The 22390-nt window shown below is 47.1% G+C and overlaps 1 protein-coding gene across 1 annotated transcript in view; it reads left to right on the forward strand.

Moving 5' to 3' along the window:
- The first annotated feature begins 647 nt into the window (after positions 1–647).
- The window catches only part of pgbd5 (piggyBac transposable element derived 5), a 93528-nt gene continuing 71785 nt past the window's right edge, over positions 648–22390 (forward strand). The window contains exons 1-2 of the mRNA XM_072498459.1: positions 648–1024; positions 21059–21486. Of these exons, the coding sequence (XP_072354560.1) occupies positions 679–1024; positions 21059–21486 (774 nt within the window). The 5' untranslated portion in view covers positions 648–678. The remainder of the gene's footprint in view (positions 1025–21058; positions 21487–22390) is intronic.

Here is a 22390-nt window from a genome sequence, read left to right on the forward strand (position 1 = left end):
TAGTGTTAGGGATGAGTCCACAGGTTAAAGGATAATGAACGAACCACAGTAGCAAGTTTACAGATGTTGTTACTGATAGTAATAAAACAGAGTTGTACCATCTGCAATCGTGTTGGTTCGTCTGTGTAGCAGAGCACCCAACACGACAGGCACCACCTTTCTCAATGACGCCCCCAACTGAGGCCCCGCCCCTTCACAGTGAGGATGTGCCCTTTGCAAAGAGGCCACGCCCTTCCCCGCGAAGCCCTGCCCAGTCTGGCCCCTCACCCTGAAAACCCGTGCAGAGACCCCTCCCCTCAATGATGCCCCACTCCCTGAAAGACCCCGCCCCCTCTCAGTTAAGCCCCGCCTCTCTCGGTGAGATCCCGCCCCTCCCAGTGAAGTCCTGCCCCTCTCAGTGAGACTCCACCTCTCCCAGTGAAGTCCTGCCCCTCTCAGTGAGACTCCGCCTCTCCCAGTGAAGCCTCGCCCCTCTTAGTGAAGCCCTGCCCCTCTCGGTGAGATCCCGCCTCCCAGTGAAGCCCCTCCCCTGCCAGTGAAGCCTCGCCCCTCTTCGTGAGCCCCGCCCCTCCCAGCGAAGCCACCACCCCCCCAGTGAAGCCTCGCCCCTCCCACGCTCGCGCTCCCGCTAGAAGCTGTCATGCGCGCTGAGTGCGCGGCGGCTGCCCCTTCATTTCCATGGCGACCGAGGAGGTGGCGGTGGCCGCCCGGCGGAAAGCCCTCTCCCGGCTCCGGGCCGCCCGTTCCCGCTACCAGAGCCTGCAGATCTCCGACGATGTGTTCGGGGAATCGGGCGCCGACAGCAGCAGCGACGACAACCCGTTTTACAGCACCTCAGCCGGCAGCTCGCAGTCCGACTGGGAGGAGGAGGAGGTGGAGGTGATGGAGGCACCGGGCTCCGGGGGCAGGAGGCCTGGGGCTGCCGGACAAGCCGTCCTGGAGCCGGAGGACAGGGAGGAGGCGGCGGCGGGATGGACGGAGAGGTTGAAGGACATCGCGTTCCCTCCGTTCGTCGACTCGGCGGGTAAGGGGAAGGGCCGGGGTGACCGGCCCCGGGGAACAGGGAGGCAGGGAGACCCGGGAAGGGACCGGGAGGATGGAGCTGGACATATCCTTTCCCCTGGTCCCGCAGCACCTGAAGCCCCCGCGGCGGCTCCCAGCTCCGCTCCTCCTCCACCTGCGGCTGTTTGCGGAATGCACTCCGCTCCCGCTAGCCGCATTTCCCCCCCGCAGAAACAGCATCCATCGCATTAACCTTCCTCCCGCTCGACCCTCTGTTGCCGGGATCCAAGGGCTGGGTGTGTGTGTGCGCGTGTGCTTGGCTGAGCTGGGAGCTGTCACCTCCTGTGCCAAGGACTTGACAGGTCTGTGTGAATAGCCGGGGACGTGTTGCTCAATCTCTCTCTGTTCACACACGATTCCTCCAGACTTTAAATTTCCCTGTGCAAATGGGAGATTCCCCAGTCACAGCTCTGCCATCTGATTGAACCGCAGTTGTGCATTCTCTATCTAACGCACATGGCTTAACTTTTGCTGGACACCTCGTCAGGGGCTGGAACTGTGTTCGGCGTTCTGCATTTCAATTTGTAGATTCTGCTCCTGTAGCAATCAAACCTGGATTGCCAGTCAGAAGTAGATGGCACTTTCTCCCCATGTTTGCGTGAGTTTCACCCCCACAACCCAAAGATGTGCAGGTTAGATGGATTGGCCACGCTAAATTGCCCCTTAATTGGAAAAAAAATAATTGGCTACCCTAATTTTTTTTTAAAGTAGACTGGGAACAGCTCCTTGAGGGTTTGGGGGAGGCGTTCAGATAGGAAATGGGGAGAGTACAGGCCCAATATGTTCTCTTTAGGGTGAAATGTTGGAGCAACAAGCCCAGAGAGTCCTGGATGTCTAGGAATAATCAGGATTGGGTAAGAAAAGAGGAATTTTTAGCTGGTATGAAAGGGTGGAAATCAGCAGAAGCCTTAGTGGAGTATAAAGTGCGGGGGGGGGGCGGTACTTAAGAAAGCAAATAGGAGAGCAAAGAGGGAACATTAAAAAGCACTGATGGGTGAGGATTTAGGAGAATCCCAAGATATTCTATAAGTATATATAGGGGGGGGGGGGGGTTGGGGAGAGCAGTGCTGCCTCATGGCGCCGTGGTCCCAGGTTCGATCCCGGCCCTGGGTCACTGTCCGGGTGGAGTTTGCACATTCTCCCTGTGTTTGCGTGGATTTTGCCCCCACAACCCAAAGATGTGCAGGGTAGGTGGATTGGCCATGCTAAATTGCCCCTTAATTGGAAAAAATTAATTGGGTACTCTAAATTTTTTTTAAAAGGGGAAAAGAGGATAACTGGAAAAAGGGGAGTGGGGGGGGGGGATGGGATCAAGGGGGCAATCTGCACGGAGGGCATTAGTCAGGTGTTAAACAAGTACTTCACATCTGTTTTCACAGGGAGAAGGAAGATGTAGGTACAGAATTCAGGAATGGGACTGAGATTCTTGAACAATTTGACATAGGGAGTGAGGAGGCATTGGAGGGATTAAAAATGAGCAAATACCTTGGTCCGGATGAGTTGTATCCCAGGCTGCTGTGGGAGGCAAGGGAGGAAATCACATGGGCTCTAACCCAAATTTTGATTCTCCCTCTGGCCACGGGAAAGGTGCCAGAAGATTGGAGGACCGCTAATATAGTTCCACTTTTCAAGAAGGGTAGGAGAGGTAAACCAGGGCATAATAGACCAGTGAGCCTCGTGTCTGGGAAACTATTGATGGAAATTCTGGAGAAAATTAATCTCCACTTGGAGAGGCAAGGATTGATGAGCGATAGTCAGCATGGCGTTCGTCACCTTCAGCCATGAGGGAGGTCATGCCTAACTAATTGATAGCATTTTTCGAGGAGGTGGCCAGGTGTGTAGATGAGGGTAGTGCAGTTGATGTAGTTTATATGGATTTCAGCAGAATATTTGACGAGATCCCACAAGGGAGACTGAAAAAGAAGGTAAAGAGCACAAGGGATCCACGGTAACATGGCAAGCTGGATCCAAAACTGGCTCAGTGTTAGGAGACAGAGGATGGTTGTAGCAGGCGGTTTGTGTGACTGGGGGCCAGTGTCCAGTGGCGTACCACAGGGATCAGTGTGAGGTCCCTTATTATTCATGATATAGGTGAGAATGTGGGGGGATAAGTAAGTTTGTAGGTGAGTTGAAGATTGGCAGGAGGATTAATAGTGAGGAAGAAGGTTGTGGGTTGCAGGAAGATATGGACAGATTGATCAGACGGGCAGCTTAGTGGCAGATGGAATTTAACCCTGAAAGGTGTGAGGCGATGCACTTTGGAAGGACAAAAGGAGTACTCCATGAATGGCAGGACATTAGGAAGCTCAGAGGAACAAAGGGATCTTGGGGTGCTTGTCGCAGATCCTGAAGGTGGCTGTACAGTTAATAGGGTTGTTAAGAAGGTTTATGTGACACTTGCCTTTACTAGTTGTGGCATAGATTATAAGAGCAGGGTAGTTGTGTTAGAGCTTCACAAAACTTTGGTTAGGCCACAGCTGGAGTGCTGTGTGCAGTTCTGGCCACCTCACTATAGGAAGGATGTAATTGCACCAGAGAGTGTGCAGAGGAGATTCACCAGGATGTTGCCTGGGATGGAGCATTTGAAGAGGCTGGATAGGCTTGAGTTGTTTTCTTGGGAGCTGAGCTGAGGTTTGTGGGGGGGGGGGGGGGGGGGGTGCTGAACTAGGTGTATAAGATTGAGGGGTATGGACAGTGTGGATAGGGAGCAGCTGTTCCCTTTAGTTGAAAGGTCACTAGGGGGGGGGGGGCGGGATCATTTCAAAGTGAGGGGCAAGAGGTTCAGGGAGGATTTAAGGAAAACATTTTTCACCCAGAGGGTGGTGGGAGTCTGGAATGGACTGCCTGGAGGGTAGTAGAGGTGGGAAACCTCAAACCTTTTAAAAGTATTTGGACTGTCATAACATTCAAGACTATGGGCTAAATGCTAGAAAGTGGGATTAGTGTAGATTTAGTGTAGTCTTGTCAGTGTGGACTCAGTGGGCCGAAGGGCCTTTTCTGTACTCTATGACTCAGTAAATGCCTTTACTTGGTTTACTATATTCTGCAGAAATCTATAAGATTGGGTCCAAGTTGATGGAGACAAATTGAAGAGAAATAATAGAGACTGAATTGTTTGGCATCCTCCCAAATCACAGGAATTTGTTTTATTGTTTATTTGTGCTTTGAGCTAATCCATTATTATAGTCTTTGGTAGACCAGAATGTTCACTTTTGATTCTTCTACTTCGAGTTATTAATTTTTGTGATCTAGGGATTATTAAAGACCGTGCATTTGTTGCTTAGAACCGGCCACAATCCCCAAATTAAATTATTTAATGGTTGTCTAGCTTATCTCTGAATTCCCTCCTTGCCCCCACCATGAGGTACAGGAAAGGTTTTATTTTATACTTAACATGGTCGTATTTATTATGTATAAATGCCTCAGATTGTATCACAAACTGAAGGAAACTAGCAGCTGATCGTTCAGCCCGAGATGCTCAATGGTGAATTCTGACAGTTCCAACAGAAGTTTCAATTAATCTGCAATGATCATATGAAACACAGCACTCATATATGTAGAGCAAGCACTGAGACCAAGACCATAATCTTTTATCAGATTGCGGTCTGGATGAGAAGAGCCAGAATGATGGTTCCCAGGGTAATTTATTGGGGAAATGAGTGTTGTGAGGTGTAACATATTCCAGGTTGGACTAATATTTCAAAGTTTACAAGATTGTAAGGTAGAAACAGCCAAAAGCTTTAACTAGTTTGCTAGCACATTCTCGCTTTTTGTCTCATTTTAACAAGATGTATACTGCAGGCATAACAGTCAATGTCATTTTTGACATTATTGCTTTCTTGTTAAAAGTTGACTGTAATTCTTGCATTTTCTCTCCTTTGTAATATGTCTCTTTCAGGTGGATTGCAGTGGATTTTATTTTTGGTCCTTTACACTCCAATGTTCCTTAAGTCCTTCAAACCTATTTCTTGTTTCTTTCTGTTTACGTAGTAGCTGCACTGGATGTTGTTGAGTCAGCCTCCCTGCTCTGGTTATGATGGAGAGGCAGCCAATCTGCCAACCTCTCGTCTGATGAAGCAGAACCTTTTAACTGGCATTGTGAAGCATTCTGATTAAGATACAATTAATCAAAATTACTTCACAAATGTTTGTACAGGATTTCTTGCGTCAAGTCCATTTGAGAATCGTCAAGTTACACAGATTTTAATTAGTGTTTTTTTTCCCCTTCCTGCCTGCCTCAAGCACTTTGCAATTGAGAGTTTCTCTTTAAACATCTGTCAAAACTGCAAAGCTCTAAAGCTGAATGTTTGTATCGGATTGACAGCATAGAATCAGGCCAGTTAGTCCAACCAGTCCATGCTGGTGTTTCTGCTGCACTTAGGGTTGATTCGGTTTTGGTCACTGAGCATTAGATGTGGTTCTTTTGCCATTGCCTAGCACAATTTTCAACAGATTTTTAGCATATGGATTGACGCAAACTGTTTTTTGTTACTTCAATTCTTGGTAAGTCAATGTTGCTGGCAATGTCAGCATTTATCTCCCATCTCTAGTTACCTTAGAGAAGATGGTGGTGAGATACCGACGTGACCCACTTCAGTCTATGTGGTGAAGATACTGTCGCAATACTCTTGGGAGGAAGTTAAAGGTTCTTTGACCCAGCGACGTTGAAGGAATGGCGATATACAATTGGTGATGTTTCCATGCATTGGCATCCCTTGTCTGTCTAGATATTGGAGGTCGTGGGTTTGGGAGTTGCTGTTGAAGTAGCCTTTGGAGAGTTGCTGCACTGCATCCTGTGGATGGCACATTGCAACCAATTAAGGATAGGCAACAAATGTTGGCCTCGCCAGAAAACAGCCTCCCCGAACAGGCGCCGGAATGTGGTGACTAGGGGCTTTTCACAGTAACTTCATTTGAAGCCTACTTGTGACAATAAGCGATTTTCATTTCATTTCAAAGGTAAATAATACAGAAAACAGGGCAACATGCCAACAAAACAAAACAACTTAACCCTCTAAACGATTAACAATTTAACACCCGTCTCAAAGCAAAATGGGGCATGCGCCCCTTACAAAAAGAAAAAGAAATCAAGATGAGGAGGAATTGACCCTGCCCAGGACGTCAGCCGGCCCTCATCCAGCTCCTCACCCAGCTCCTCCTCCCACTTGCCCTTCAGTTCCTCCATCGAGGCTTCCTCCGCCTCCTGCAGCTCCTGGTATATCTCCGATATCTTACCCTCCCCGACCCACACGCCCAAAACCACCCTGTCCTGTATCCTTCGGGCAGGCAGCAGCGGGAATTCCCCTACCTGCTTTCTCACGAACGCCCGAACCTGCATATACCTAAAGGCATTTCCCGGAGGTAACCCAAATTTATCCTCCAGCGCCCTCAGACTGGCAAAAGTCCCATCGATGAAAAAATCCCCCATCCTTTTAATTCGCGCCCGGTGCCAGCTTAGGAACCCACCATCTACCTTACTTGGAACAAACCTATGGTTGTCCTGTATCGGAGCCCAGACTGAGGCCTCTACCTCCCCCCTGTGCCATCTCCACTGCCCCCAAAACCTCAATGTTGCCGCCACCACCGGGCTCGTGGTATTCCGCATCGGTGGAAGCGGCAACGGTGCCGTCACCAGTGCCCCCAGGCTAGTACCTATACAAGACGCTGCCTCTAACCTTTTCCACGCCGCCCCCTCCCCCCGACTGCACGCCAAGAACAGCCTCTTAACCGTCGGGGTCTTATTTGCCCACACAAATCCCATAATGCTCCTGTTTACCCGCTTAAAGAAGGCCTTGGGGATGAGAATGGGCAGGCACTGAAAGACGAACAGGAACCTGGGGAGACCGTCATCTTAACGGACTGCACCCTACCCGCCAGGGAGAGTGGCAACATGTCCCACCTCCTGAAATCCTTCTCCATCTGGTCCACCAGCCGTGCCAGATTGAGCTTATGCAAGACCCCCCAACTCTTAGCCACCTGGATACCCAAATACGGAAAACTCCTCTCCACCATCTTGAGTGGTAGCTACTCCAACCTCTTTTCCTGGCCCCTCACATGCACCACAAAAAGCTCGCTCTTCCCCACGTTGCGCTTTTATCCCGAGAAGTCTCCAAACTCCCTAAGGGTCTGCATGACCTCCTCCATCCCCTCCACTGGATCCGCACTGTACAGCAGCAGATCATCCGCATATAGTGAGACATGGTGCTCTCCTCCCCCCCCCCCCCCCCCAAACCAACCCCCTCCAGTTTCTGGACTCCCTCAATGCCATGGCCAGCGGCTCAATCGCCAGGGCAAAGAGCAGGGGGGGGACAAAGGGCACCCCTGCCTCGTTCCACGATACAACCTAAAATATCCTGACCGCAGCCAGTTCGTCGATACGCTCGCCACTGGGGCCTGGTACAGCAATTTTACCCACCCTATGAACTCCTCCCCGAACCCAAATCTGCTTAACACCTCCCACAGATACTCCCACTCTACCTGGTCAAAGGCCTTCTCCGCGTCCATTGCCGCTACCACTTCTGGCCCCACCCCCCACCCCTCCTCGAGGGCATCATAATCACATTCAGGAGCCTCCGCACGTTCGTGTTCAGCTGCCTGCCCTTCACAAACCCTGTCTGGTCCTCGTGCATCACTCCCGGGACACAATCCTCAATCCTGGTGGCCAAAATCTTTGCCAACAGCTTGGCACCCACATTGAGGAGCGAAATCGGCCTATAAGAGCCACACTGCAGCGGGTCCTTATCCCGCCTGCGACATCGTCGGGGGAAGGATTCCCTTTTCCTTCGCCTCATTAAAGATTCTCAGCAACAACGGGCCCAACAGCTCCGAGAACTTCCTGTAGAACTCAACCGGGAACCCATCCGGCCCCGGGGCCTTACTCTCCAACACCTTACTTAGCTCCTCCATCTCGATCGAGGCCCCCAAACCCTCTACTCGCCCTTCCTCCACCCTTGGGAACCTCAGTTGGTCCAGGAACTGCCGCAGCCCCCCCCTTGTACAACCTACCATAAAAGTCCCTAAAGACCTTGTTTATTTTAGCTGGACTCCACACCGTGTTCCCCCCTCTATCTCTGACTCCCCCAATCTCCCTAGCCACCTCCCTCCTGCGCAGCTGATGTGCCAACATCCGACTCGCCTTCTCCCCATACTCATACACAGCTCCCTGTACCCTCCTCCACTGGGCCTCAGCTTTCCCCGTGGTCAGCAAGTCAAACTCCGTTTGTAGGCTCCGGCACTCCCTCAGCAGCCCCTCTTCGGGGGATTCCGCGTAGTATCCACCCTCAGTATCTCCCCCACCAATCTCTCCCTCTCCATCCTCTCCCTCTACTCCCCGTGAGCCCTGATTGAAATTAGCTCCCCTCTGACCACTGCCTTCAACGCCACCCAGATCACACTCACCGACACCTCCCCATTATCATTGGCCTCCACATATCTTCGGATGCACCCCCAAACCCGCCCACAAATCTCCTCGTCCGCCAGCTGTCCCACATCCATTCGCCAAAACAGGCGCTGGCCCCTCTTCTTCCCCCAACTCCAGCTCCAGGGCGTGATCCGAAATCGCAATGGCCGAATACTCCGCCCCCTCCACACTCTGGATCAGTGCCCTTCTTACCACAAAAAAGTCTATTCGCGAGTAGGCCTTGTGCACATGGGAGAAGAAGGAGAACTCCCTCGCCCTGGCCTGGCAAACCTCCACGGATCCACTCCCCCAATCTGATCCATAAACCAGGCCAGTCACGTGCCTGCACCTCCCGCACTCTCCAGGCCCCCAGGCGGAGGCTCCCCGCCCTGACTCTCCCTCTTACCTTGAACTCCCCCTCCGTCAGCACAGCAGCAACCCCGTTCTCTCTTTCCCCCCCCCCCCCCCCCATTGCACTCCCATAAGTTAGCTGACTCCTACTGACCCTGGCTGCTCCCGCCTCTGTCTCCAATCCCCCTATTGGATTCCCTCCCGAAGTCTCCAGCCCTCCCCCCACTAAAGTTGGGTGACACCAAGCCAGTACCGCCCCCCGCCTCGGGCCCCGCCCCCATTTTCGCGGGAAAAAGCCCACGCTCCCTGCCTGGGCCGACCCTGCCCCCTGTGGCGCAGCTCCTTCCACCTGCAGCCTCACCCCAATCCCCGAAGGCCCAGGGCCGCAGGCCCACACAACCCCAAGAAAACGTGGGGAACAACCCCCCCCCCCAAACAAGCCCACATAAAGAAAAAACATCGCCTCATCCCACTCCCCAGCATCCCCCATAACATGCTACAAACCATTAATTTGAGTCCAACTTCTCATTTTTGATGAAAGTCCACGCCTCATCCGGCGTATTAAAATAGTGGTGCCGGTCCTGATATGTGACCCACAGCCGCGCCGGCTGTAACAGCCCGAACTTCACCCCCTTTCTGCGGAGAACTGCCTTGGCCCGGTTGAACCCTGCCCGCTTCTTGGCCAGCTCTGCACTCCAGTCCTGATAGATGCGGATTTCGGCATTCTCCCACCTCCTGCTCCGCTCCTTCTTCGCCCATCGCAGGCCACACTCCCTGTCGGTGAAGCGGTGGAACCTCACCACCACGGCCCTCGGCGGCTCATTCGCCCTCGGCCTCCTCGCCAGGATCCTGTGCGCCCCATCCAGCTCCAGGGGCCTCGGGAAGGCTTCCGCGCCCATCAGCGTACTCCGCATCGTAGCCACATACGCACCAGCATCCGACCCCTCCACGCCCGCGGGGAGACCCAGAATCCACAGGTTGTGCCTCCTCCACCTATTCTCCAGGTCCTCGAACTTCTCCTGCCACTTTTTGTGCAGCGCCTCATGCGCTTCCACTTTGACACCCAGGCCCAGGATCTCATCCTCATTATCAGACGCCTTAGCTGCACCTCCTTTATTGCCGTCCCCTGCATCTTCTGGGTCTCCACCAGCCTTTCAGTCAACGCCTTCACAGGGGCCAACATCTCCGCCTTCAATTCCGCAAAGCAGCTTCTCAAAAACTCATGTTGCTCCCGAGACCACTGGGCCCACGCTGCTTGGCCCCTGCCCGCCGCCATCTTACTTTTTCGCGCCCTCTCTTTAGTGCCACTTTTTTGACTGCTTCGCTCATGGTCCACTCCATACAGTGCTGGGGGAACCTCACTGCTTCATTCCCACACCGGGAATCGTCGTCCAAGTGCCGCTGGAGCTCCTTAAAAGGGCCCAAAAGTCTGTTCTCGGCAGGAGCTGCCGACCGTGCGACCTACCCAGGCATAGCCGCAACCAGAAGTCGTCCGTCCACATTGTTGTTGGGGACAAAGTTCCAAGTTTATGACCCAGCAACACTGAAGGAATGGTGATATATTTACATGTCAAGGTGATGTGCCTTGGAGAACTTGCAGATGGTGGCATTACCATGCATCTTCTGCACTTGTCCTAGTTGGTGGAGCTCATGGGTTGGAAGGAGGCTTGGTGAATTGTTGGCATGCATCTTGTAAATAGTGTGCACTGGTGGCAGAGGGAGTGAATGTTTACATTGATGGATGGGGTGCCAATTAAGCAGGCTATTTTGGATGGTCTTGAGTATCTTCAGTGTTGTTCAGGCTGCACTCATCCAGAGTGTATTTCATCACAATCTTGATTTGTACCTTGTCGATGGTGGGCAGACCTTGCGGAGTCCAAGGTGAGTTACTCACCACAAAATTCCCAGTCTCTGACCTGCTCTTGTAGCCACAGTTTTTATAGTTGGTTGAGTTAGGTTTCTGGTTAATAAGAACCCTCAGGATATTGAAGGTGGAGGATTCAGCAGTGGCAATGCTGTTGAACATAAAGAGGAGTTGATTAGATTCCTTATTGTTGGAGATAGTCAATGACTATGTGGCATGAATGTTACTTGCCATTCACAAATCCAATCCTGAATGTTGTCCAGGTTTTGTTGCATATGGACATTGAATTTTTCAGTATCTGGGGAAGAGTACTGAACATTGCAATAAACAGTAAACACCCCTACTTCTGACCTGAATGAGGGTAGGTCATAGAAGAGGCTAAAGTTGGTTGGGCCTAGGGGACTACCCTGAGGAATTCCTGCAGTCATATTCTGGGACTGAAGTGATTGGCCTCCAATGACCACAACCATCTTCCTTCTTGCTACGCATGACTCCAGTAACATGGAGAGTTTTCCTTCTGATTATGTTCACTTCAATTTTGCTAGGGCTCCTTGATGCCATACTGGGCTAAATTAGGCAGTCACTCTTGCCAGACCTCTTGAATTCAGCTCTTTAATCCATGTTTGGAGCAAGGCTGTAATGGGTTCAGGAGCTGATTGGCCCTGATGGAACCCAAACTAAGCATCAGTGAGCAGGTTATTGCTGAGTAAGTGCTGCTTGATAGCATGATTGACACCTTCCATTGTGCTGTTAATGGTCAACAGTATACTGATGGGGTGGTAATTGGCTAGTTAGGATTTGTTCTGTTATTTTGGATAGGGCATATATGGATAATTTTCCACATTGTCGGGTTGATGTCAGTGTTGTAGCTGCATTGCCTGGCTAGAGGCATGGCAAGTTCTGGAGCGCAAGTCTTCAGTACTATTGCGGTATTGTTGTCAGGGCCCCATAGCCATTGCTGTATTCAGTGCCATCTGCCGTTTCCTGATATTGTAGCCATCTGGGATGGCCACTTACAACTAGGTACAGAGAAACTCGCAAAGCCTAGCGAGTAAAATGGACAAGCCAAGACTCAGGCAGGCTCAGAGCCTGAAATGCATATTTGCAAGCAAGAAGTCCAGACGGTATCGAAACTCCGACCAGTTAGCATTTTAATGGGGCCGATTAGCACTTGATGGCCCGTCTTCACCAAAACAAAGGACTGGTACTCGAGCGACCGGTACAGTCCCAGACATTTCAGCGCCACTCCCTGTTCAAGGGAAGCGTAAACAACGGGGTCAGTGACCGCTTGGGACACGCCCAGCCATCCAGATCCCCGCCCACTTATTGGTTAGGAATCAAACAGAGTGATCAGGGATCACCCAATTAGTGGGGCCCAAACTGAAGGACTGCCCAAAAGTGCGCGAAAACCCCCAAATATAAGAAGAAGAGTTCGCCACATGTCCGTTCTCGCTTGGACCTGGTGCCCCAGTCAAGGCCATCTCCAATTGCAGCAACACCAGAAGCAAGTCCAAGTTCAACGCTCGCTACCAGACGGATGAGCATAGCTGAGCAGCAGTTACTCCTTCGAACCCGATAGATCCAGAATTGAACAGCAGCCACTGTTTCTCTGACCTACGCCGGGTGTCCAAAGTTAAGTACAGGTTGTCATAGTCGATAAGTGTAGTTAACTAGTAGTGTTTGTGTTGCATGACTAATTGTGTGTAAATAAAGTACCCTTGACCTTGAACTAACTAACTGGTGTTTGGCTCTTTGATCGATAGCCGGTTGAACCTTGTGGTGGTATCATTTGATACCTGGCGACTCTGAGCAATATAATATCGATAACATAGAAAGAAGGGCAAATTCACTGATTGCCATAATTGGAACAGAGCAACAGAAAGGAAAGAGTAAAAGAAGAAAACGCAACAATATCACCTGGCCAAAGACTAGCATCTGCGATGCTGGGGATCACAGAGAGTGGCTGAGATGGATTATCCACTTGTTATTTCTGGCTGAAGATGGTTACAAACATTATCGGCTTGTCTTTTATACTTGAATGCTGGGCTCCCCCATCTTTGAGGATGTGTATGTTTGTGGTGTTATTTCCACCCGTTGATCTTTAATTATCCACGACCATCCAGAACAAGTTGTTGCAGGACTGCAGGGCTATTTGTTATGAGATCCCTTAGCTTTATGTATCGCCTGCTATCCCCACTGTTTGGCAGATCCTGTTGCAGCTTCACCGGGTTGTTAGGTATGTCTGGTGCTGCTTCTGGCATGCGTCCTATACTCATTAGAGTGTGTGTTCAGGAAAGTTTTCAATAGTATGTTTCCATACAAGTGGGCAACGAGGCACAGTTTGTCCTGGTTCTTGGGAATGAGGTGAACCATGTGGATCAAATGTCAGTGGGAAAATATTTAGAGGACACTGATCATTGTATCTTAAGGATTAAAGCAAATTACTGTGTATGCTGGAATCTGAAACCAGCAGGCCCTAACCGCCTCCTATTCACCATGGATGTGTATCTACTTTCCAGAATCCACAAAAAGAACTGTCCCGGTAGGCCCATTGTGTCAGCATGCTCCAGCCCCACCAAACTTATTTCCTCTCATCTTGACTCCATCCTCACTCCTCTGGTCCATTCCCTCCCCACCGACATGCGGGATTCCCCTGATGCCCTGCGTCATATTGACAGCTTCCAGTTCGCAGGCCCTAACCGCATTCTATTCAATGTTGTCGGCGCAACATCGAGGGCCGAAGGGCCTGTACCGCGCTGTAATGTTCTATTCACCATGAATGTGCAATCTCTCTACACCTCCATCCCACACCAGGATGGCCTGAGAGTTCTTCCATTTCATTTTGACTGTCTTTTACCTTTAATTTCTTTCTTGCCTTTATTTATATATATCCCCCCACCTTATCCCCCCTTTTCTCTCCTTTGCTTCCCCTTCCCTCTTTTTCTCATTTCTCTCCCACCCATGTCTCCCCTTCCCCTACCAGTGTCCCCTACCCATCTGTCACAGTTTACCCTCTAATTTTAACTTCTCTGCTGATTGGCCTTTCACAACTTATATTCTCTCTTTTCCCTTGGTTTCTGTGGCTATGACTCGCCTTTCATTCCCTCACCCTACAGTATATATATCTTCCACTTTCTATGCCGTTTAGCTTTGATAAAGGGTCATCTGGACTCGAAACATTAGCTCTTTTCTCTCCTGCCAGACCTGCTGAGCCTGCATTTTCTCTATTGTATCTTAAGGTTTAGGCTGGCTGTAGAAAAAGACAAAGAACAATCCAGAATAAGAACAATGAACTGGGGAAAGCCAACTTCAATGGGATAAGGATTCCTGCAATTTATTCTGCCCAGAACCAAAGATTGGCAGGAAAACCTGTAACTGAACAATGGGCTTCCTTCAAAGAAGAGCTAGTTTGGGCACAGACAAAGGTCTATTCCTACAAAAGGGAAAGCTAGGATAAACAAATCTAGAGCTCCCTCAACGGCAAAAAGGGATAGAACTTAAGATAAAGAAGAAAAATTGTGCTTATGACGGGTGTCGGGTAGAAAATACAAATTCGAACCAGGCTGAGTTAAAGAAGGTTTAGAAGGGAGGAGAAAAAAACAAATGAGAGATTCAGAGAGGCAGATTGAAAAGAGACTGGAGATGAAATCCCAAAACCTTCTGCCAGCATATAAATAGTAAAACGGTGGTAGAAGGAGCAGTAGTGTCAGTTAGTGACCAAAAAGGGATTTTATCCATGGAGTCAGAGGGCATAGCTGAGATATTAAATTAAAACTTTGCATCTGCCTTTTCTAAGTAAGAAGATGCTACCCAGGCCATGGTGAAAGTGAAGGTAATTCAGCCAAGAAGGGTTTTAAATTGATGAGGAAGAGATACTGGATAGCCCGTCTGTATTTAAAGTGAATAAAGCACCAAAATTGGATGAGATTCATCCAGGAATACAGGGGGAAGTCGGTGTGGAAGTTGCAGAGGTATTGGCCATTATTTTCCTGTCGTCTTTAGACTCGGGAAGGTGCCTGAGACTGGAGGCAAACCTTATACCCTTGTTCAAAAAAGGATGTCAGCAACTATAGGCCAGTCAATTTATGTTCATTGGTGGGAAAACATCTAGAAACAATAACCTGAGACAAAATTAATAGTCACATGAACAAATGCACATTAATTACGGAAAGATTGCTTGGATTTCTTGAGGGAAAATCGCGTTTAACTATCTATCTAGAGTTTGTTTGAAGATATAACAGAGGGTTGATGCGGGCAATGGGTGGAACAGTGGTTAGCACTGCTGTCTCACTGCACCAGGAACCCAGGTTCAAATCCGGCCTTGGGTGACTGCGTGTAGTTTGCACGTTCTCCCTGTGTCTGCCAGGGTTTCCTCCAGGTTCCCAGTTTCCTCCCACAGTCCAAAGATGTGTAGGTAAGTTGAATTGACCGTGCTAAAATTGCCCCTTAGTGCCCAGGGTATGGGGATAGAATGGGGGAGTGGGCCTAGGTAAGTGCTCTTTCAGAGAGTGAGTGCAGACTCGATGGACTGAATGACCGCTTTCTGAACTAGGGATTCTATGAATGCTGCTGACGTGACGCACATGGACTTCCAAAAGGCATTGTTACAGTGCTGCACAATCTTTTGCAAAATGATGGTTTGTGGAATAAAAGGGACAGTAGCAACGTGATATGAAATTGACTGAATGACAGGAAACAGTCGTGGTTGATGGATGCTTTTCAGACTGGAGGAAGGTTTGTCGTGGCATTCCCCAGGATCAGTGTTGAGACCCTTGTTTTTCCTGATGTACATTAATGACATAAACCTTGGTGTACAGGGCACAGTTTCAAAATTTACAAAATTTGAAAGCATTGTGAACTGTGTGGAGAAAAGTGTAAAACTTCAAAGGGACATAGACAAGTTGGTGGAATGGGCAGCAGGTGGCAGATGCAATTCAATACGGAGAAATGTGAAGTGATTTATTTTGGTAGGAAGAATGTGGAGTGGCAATATAATAAAGGGTACAACTCTAAAGGGGGTGCAGGAGCAGAGGGACCTGGGTGTACATGTGCATAAGTTATTAAGCTGGCAGGACAGGTTGGGAGCGTGGTTGCGAAATCAAATAGGGTCATAGAGTATAAAAGCAAGGAAGTTATGTTGAACTTGTACAAGACGTTAGTTGAGTCTTAGATGGAGTATTGTATCCAGTTTTAGATACTGCACTTGCAAAAGAATTGAGAATGAGAGGGCACAGATTTAAAGTAATTGGCGAAAGAATCAAAAACAATATGAGAAAAGAGTTTTTCATGCAGCTGGTCTGGAATGCACTGCCTGAGATTGTGGCAAGGCAAGTTCAATCGAGGCATTTAAAAAGGAATTAGACTGTTATCTGAACAGGAAGAATGCCGAGTTAATGGGAGAAGACGTGGGAATAGAACTGAGTGATCCGTTCCTTTGGAGAACTGGTGCCGACACAGTGTGCCGAATGGCCTCCTTTTTCACAGTAACAATTCAGTAATTCTATGAACTGGGGTTGGTTGCATGGTTTGATGATAATGGTTAAGTGAGGGATATGGCGGAACTGTGAGGTTACATATTGTGCTCAAATACATTTTCTCCTGCTGCTGATATCCCACAATGCCTCATGGATGGGAGGAGCATAACACCAGACCCATACGTGTTGTGTGGGGTTGAGGATGGTAACCTGGTTGATCTTGTGCAGGGCAGTTATTTGTCTGGAAGTGCAGCACTACAGGAGTTACTGGCATTGAAGCTAGAATTTCAAGTTTTTGCCAACAGCTGCGCTTCAGTAATCTCGATCAATCAATTTATCCATTCATACAAAAAAGAAAATAGTGCAGGGTACTGCTGAAATTTTACCCTCCATTTCTCCCAACCCTGCAATTGTATTCTCAATTGTGAAATGCAAAATCTCTTAGTTTATAAATTTATTCACAAGTTTAAAAAAAATTAAGTGGCAATTTAGCTTGGCCAATCCACCTACCCTGCACATCTTTGGGTTGTGGGGGTAAGACCCACGCAGACACCATGAGAATGCGCAAACTCCACACGGACAGTGACCGGAGGCAAGGATCGAACCCGGGTCCTCCGTGCTGTGAGGCAGCAGTGCTAACCTCTGTGCCGCCCCCGGTCGCAAGTTAACCACGTTGTGAATCAGATTTGTTAGAGAAACTCTACTGAGATATAAAAGGGGTCAAGTAAAGCTGCTTCCTTTGTTCTTGACAGTTGCTGGTAACATTTTTGAAAGATGTGCCTATTCCTAATATATTAAGACGAGAGGAAGCCAATTTGGGTGATTGCTTTGTGTTTGACACTTTACAATTATTTCATTGAATTATTTTCATTGAATGTTTTTAAAGCTGAATCAGATTCGTGATTGACAAGGAAATCAAAGGATATAATGGGTAGAAAGCGAAGTTTAGTTCAGGCCACTATCACATCAGCCATGATATTGAATGGTGGAGCAAACTGGCGGGATCTAATGGCCTTCTGCTGCTACTAATTTCAATGCTCGTATTTGAATAGAAAATGAACATTAAAGCTGTTGCTCTGCCAAATCTGGAGTGAGATTCTCCGGTTCCCCAGTCACGTGTTTCTTGGCGGCACGCTATTTATTGGCATCAGGATTCTATTTTTCCCTCGCTTGTCAATTGGATTTCCCATTGTATCCTCCCATGCTGCTGCAAAACCTGGCGGGGATGAGCTCCCAACGGGAAAAGTGAATCACAATGACCGGAGAATTCCGGCCTGTTTGTACTTTCTGAACTTCAGAAAATAAATTGTATATGTCATGAAAAATTCAGGAGAAACTTCCTTATTTAGAATATTTAGAAATCCTTACCACATTGACTGGTTGAGGCGGATAGCATACATGCTTTCAAAGGACTATGATAAGTACATTAAGGGAAATGAATAGATGGTTATGCTGATAGGGTGAGATGAAGATTGTTGCGGGGATGTTGATGTGCGACATAAACACCAGCATGGACCAGTTAGGCAAGATGGCCTGTTTCTGTGCTGTAAATTCTTTGCAATTATTTTGCCTTTTTTAGATAACTGAATAAAGACTTGGAGGAATGGGACAATTTAATCGCTGTAAGCCATGAAAATACCTAGTTTAAAAAAAAAAAATTTAGAGTACCCAATTCCTTTTTTCCAATTAGGGGGCAATTTAGTGTGGTCAATCCACCTACCCTGCACATTTTTGGGTTGTGGGGGCGAAACCGACGCAAACATGGGGAGAATGTGCAAACTCCACACTGACAGTGACCCAGAGACGGGATCGAACCTGGGACCTCGGCGCCGTGAGACTGCAGTGCTACCATGCGCCACTGTGCTGCCCTGAAAATACCGAGTTAAAAGACATTGATTGAATTGTTTCACTTGTGTAGCATAAAGATTTTTAAATTTTATTTCTTAAATTTGTTAAAATAAATAGTGCCCAATTCTTTTATTCCAATTAAAGGGCAATTTAATATGGCCAATCCACTTATCCTTCACACCTTTCAGGGTTGTGGGGGTAAGACCCATGCTAACCACTGTGCCATCGTACTGCCCCTGTGAAGCATAAAGATTATGCACAGCGTAACCCAATTGCCACCAAAGCATATGCTCTTCTTCTCCATTCCTCCAGTCACAACATATTACAATCACAAACCTTTCTACTTGGATGTAAGCTGTTGAATAATATGGTTGCTACAATATTCACTGACATTGTCCAAAGAACAACCTGCATTTGTATAGCGCTGCTCAAGATTTCAGGATGTCCCAAAGCACTTAAGAGCCATTGAAGTACTTTTGAAGAATTGTAATACAGGAAATGTCACAACCAATGTGGGCATAGCAAGCTCCCTATTTTACTTTTGTTGATTGAGAGATAATTATTGGGCAGGAAACCAGAGACATTACCCTTGCAGTTTGAAATTAGACCATGGAATATTTTAAGTCCACCTTAGAGCAGACGGGACCTCTGTTTAACATCTCATCTGAAAGATGAGCCAACATTTTGCTTTGTGCTCAAGTTCCTGGAATAGGACTTGATCCCAAAGCATTCCATGTGACGGTACAACAGTTAAGCCAAGGCTGACACTTAGCTAACCAAATGTTTCATTTCCACTTTGCTTTGTGTGAAGAAGTATTTCCTGCCATTACTCCTGATTAGTCTAACTTTTTTTCCCCCCTCTACCGTATCAACTCCTTTAATCGTTTTAAAAACCTCAAATTATATCACATTTTAATCTTCAATAAGGGAGGATACAGCAGTATTCAACCTTTCCTCCAAATGTAACCCTTTAAAACCTGGTAGCTTTCTGGTGAATCTGCACCCACTCCAAGGCCAATATATCCTCTCTGATGAGCGGTGCCCAGAAGTGAAGGTAGTCTGGGAATTATCCAGAACATTATGAAATAAGAGTGGGAGAACACTCTGCTGATACATGTATTACGATCCAGTTAAGGACTATTAACACTTAAATAGAAGTCCGAGCACCTCATTCTAACCAATACACCACAACATTTCACAATTTTAATACGCAAATGTAATCATTTATTATAGAATTAAACAAAACCGGCCTCTCCGAACAGGTGCCGGAATGTGGCGACTAGGGGCTTTCACAGTAACTTCATTGAAGCCTAGTTGTGACAATAAGCGATTATTATTAACTTAATATGGTTTAGAATTACGGATGTTGTGCTTAAGATCTTAAGTTTACTCTCTTATAAGATATATCAATCTTAGTTATTTATTTCGGTAGGGACCAGTCGTAAGTGTGCTGCACTGCTCTGAAGAATTCTCCTCCGATCCATCTATTCTCAGCGGTAAAACCTAAATTTACAATCTGTTGGCTGAGGATATTTCAACTCCTTGTTTAGGTTACTTTTCAATACTTCCAAGCTAATCTGCTTGGTCCAGACTCTGCGGAGGACCACTGTAAATTCTTCCACTAGTTTCAAACAACACAATCACCCTGCTTTTGTGCCCTCACAAAATTCAAACTGAGATTAAGCCTTACCTGCATTCCACGCAGTCAATGCTATTTTTTTTTTTTAACCCTGCGTACAGTGCAGACCTAGCTAACTCATTTACTTTGGCTGTCTTCTCTCAGTGAGTTGCAAATCACACAAGGTCCAAACTTCAACTAAAAAAAAAAAAACCCTCCCAGGAACACAGAGATAAATTGAAACTAGAGAACCTCATTAGACTCCATCCATTTCAATGAAAATGTAGCCTGCTCTGGGCTGGCCTCAAACTGACCCTTAAATTAATTATCCCTCATTTGCAATTTATTTCTTTGATCTGATGGGGTAAATGGGTTTTGCAACCTTTCATGGCTTACTCAATGCTTTTAAACTAATTCATGAACATACATGTGAGCATAGAAATTTGGAGCTGGAATAGGGCATTTGGCCTCTTGAGCCTTCTCTGCCATTCAGTAAGTCATGGCTGATCTGAATGTGGCCTCAACTCCCTTGTCAATTAAAAAATCTATCTACCTCTGCCTTAAAAATATTCAATGGCCTTGTCTGCGCTGCCCTCTGGGGAAGCCAAAGATTCATGACTCTTGAGAGAAAGAAATGTCTTCTCAACTCTGTCTTAAATGAGTGACCCCTTATTTTTGAACTGTGTTCCTTCGTTCTAACAAGTTGGTTCTAATTACAAAAATGAAACTTCTCCCTGAACTGCACTTCTTGCAAGTATTGCAGATATCACACCTCCAGTTCTTTAAGCAAGTCCACCTGCGATTTTATGATTTTGCCTTTCTAGCTCTTAATTTCTGTCAACATGGGCCACAACCTTTTGAGTGTAATAGACTCCAAGCTTGCTTTAGTTGCATTAATCCCATTTTCTACAGTTAAGATTTGCTGAAACTAAAAATCATACACTAAAACTCATGAACCATGAACTAAATATTGGCAACATCTCGCATGACAACAGTTGTCCTAAAGCTAAGAAGGCAGACCTGAAGGGCAACACGGTGGTGCAGTGGTTAGCACTGCTGCTTCACGGCGTTGAGGACCCAGGTTTGATCCTGGCACTGGGTCACTGTCCGTGTGAAGTTTGCACATTCTCCCCGAGAATGCGTGGGTCTTACCCCCACAACCCGAAGATGTGCAGGGTAGGTGGATTGCCATGCTAAATTGCCCCTTTAATGGGGAAAAAAAAGAATTGGGCACTTTAAGTTATAAAAAAAAGAGAGACCTGCACCTACCTAAAGTAAGATAGTCTATTATAAGTAAAGTGGTGCAAATGTTTTATTGTTTGGCAAAATCCAAAAGTGTCCTATTCCTTTTGTTACTGATGATTGTACTCATGCAAGTAGTTACAGATTTTTACACGTTTCACAGAGAAGTAACCAAACCACTCTGCTTTTTTCTGTCACAGGTCCTGTACATCAGATGCCACTAAATGCAAGTGCAATTGACTTCTTTCAGCTCTTTGTCCCTGATAATGTTATAAGGAATATGGTTGTTCAAACAAACATGTATGCCAAAAAGTACCAAGAAAGATTTGGTTGTGATGAAGGTTGGAGTGATGTTAGTCTTCCAGAGATGAAAACCTTTTTGGGATATGTGATCTCCACTAGCGTTCACCACTGTGAATCTGTCCTCAGCATATGGAGCGGTGGGTTTTATAGCAACCAGAGCATTGCACTGATGATGACACAAGCCAGGTTTGAAAAGATCTTGAAGTACTTCCATATTGTAGCATTTCGTTCCAGCCACACAACACATGGACTATATAAAATACAACCTTTTTTGGATTGCCTACAGATGACATTTGATACTGCATTCAAGCCTTCTCAAACCCAGGTATTGACATCTATATCACTAAGCTATATACCTTTGCATGATTGGATTTCCAGAATATTGTCTAATGAGATTGAAGTAGAATTTATATGTGATTTAAATTTGAACTGATCAACGTTGTCTGCCTTGTGCGTTATCTCTGTGAAATTGTACAATGTAAATTGGGTGAAAGAATTGCCTTTCTTCCATGGCACTGTGTGTTATAACATTTCTTTGTGCCATGGAATGCACTTGCCATGGGATGAATCATAGCAACCACCCCACGCCCTATTGTTGGCTTGCTGCTGGGATTCAACAGATGGTGAGTTCTAAATCGAGCTGCAATTGTCAGAGCTGCTGGATGCATTTGCACAAGGATAGGAATGTTGTTTGGAATATGGGATAGGTAGGGGCAACCGTGAGTAGGGGCCCAGAATAAAGTTCCACACACTTGAAAAGAAAATGGAACATTTTAGACTGTACTTTCAGAGCTGGTTGTTTGGTAACACTCGACCTGTCCACTCGTGTATTGATTTAAAAAAAAAAAAAATCTTTTCATTCTCCTAATTTTTCACATTTTCATCAAATAAACCAACAATAAAACAAGTACAGTACCGATTCCCCTGACGAATGTGATATAAAATAGTTACTTTAGAGATATTAGTTAATGTAATGTAGAAATAAGCCACTTTGATTCTGGCAGGTAGAGACAAAGGGATTTGAGACCGCATGGAAAAAGCAGGAAGAGGTGTGTCTATGAGAGTGATGCTGCATTGATAGGGGCCGGAGAAAGGGATTGGAAGTGAGCCAACCAGAATAGATCAAACAAGTCAGGAGGGACATAGGATGACCTATGGGTGTCGAGTATGTGAAACTTGATGCCATTTGAATGTATGAGTACTGATCTCTTTGTCTGGGACCTTCACTT

The sequence above is a fragment of the Scyliorhinus torazame genome, chromosome 4, assembly GCF_047496885.1.
Source record: "Scyliorhinus torazame isolate Kashiwa2021f chromosome 4, sScyTor2.1, whole genome shotgun sequence".
NCBI lineage: Eukaryota > Metazoa > Chordata > Chondrichthyes > Carcharhiniformes > Scyliorhinidae > Scyliorhinus > Scyliorhinus torazame.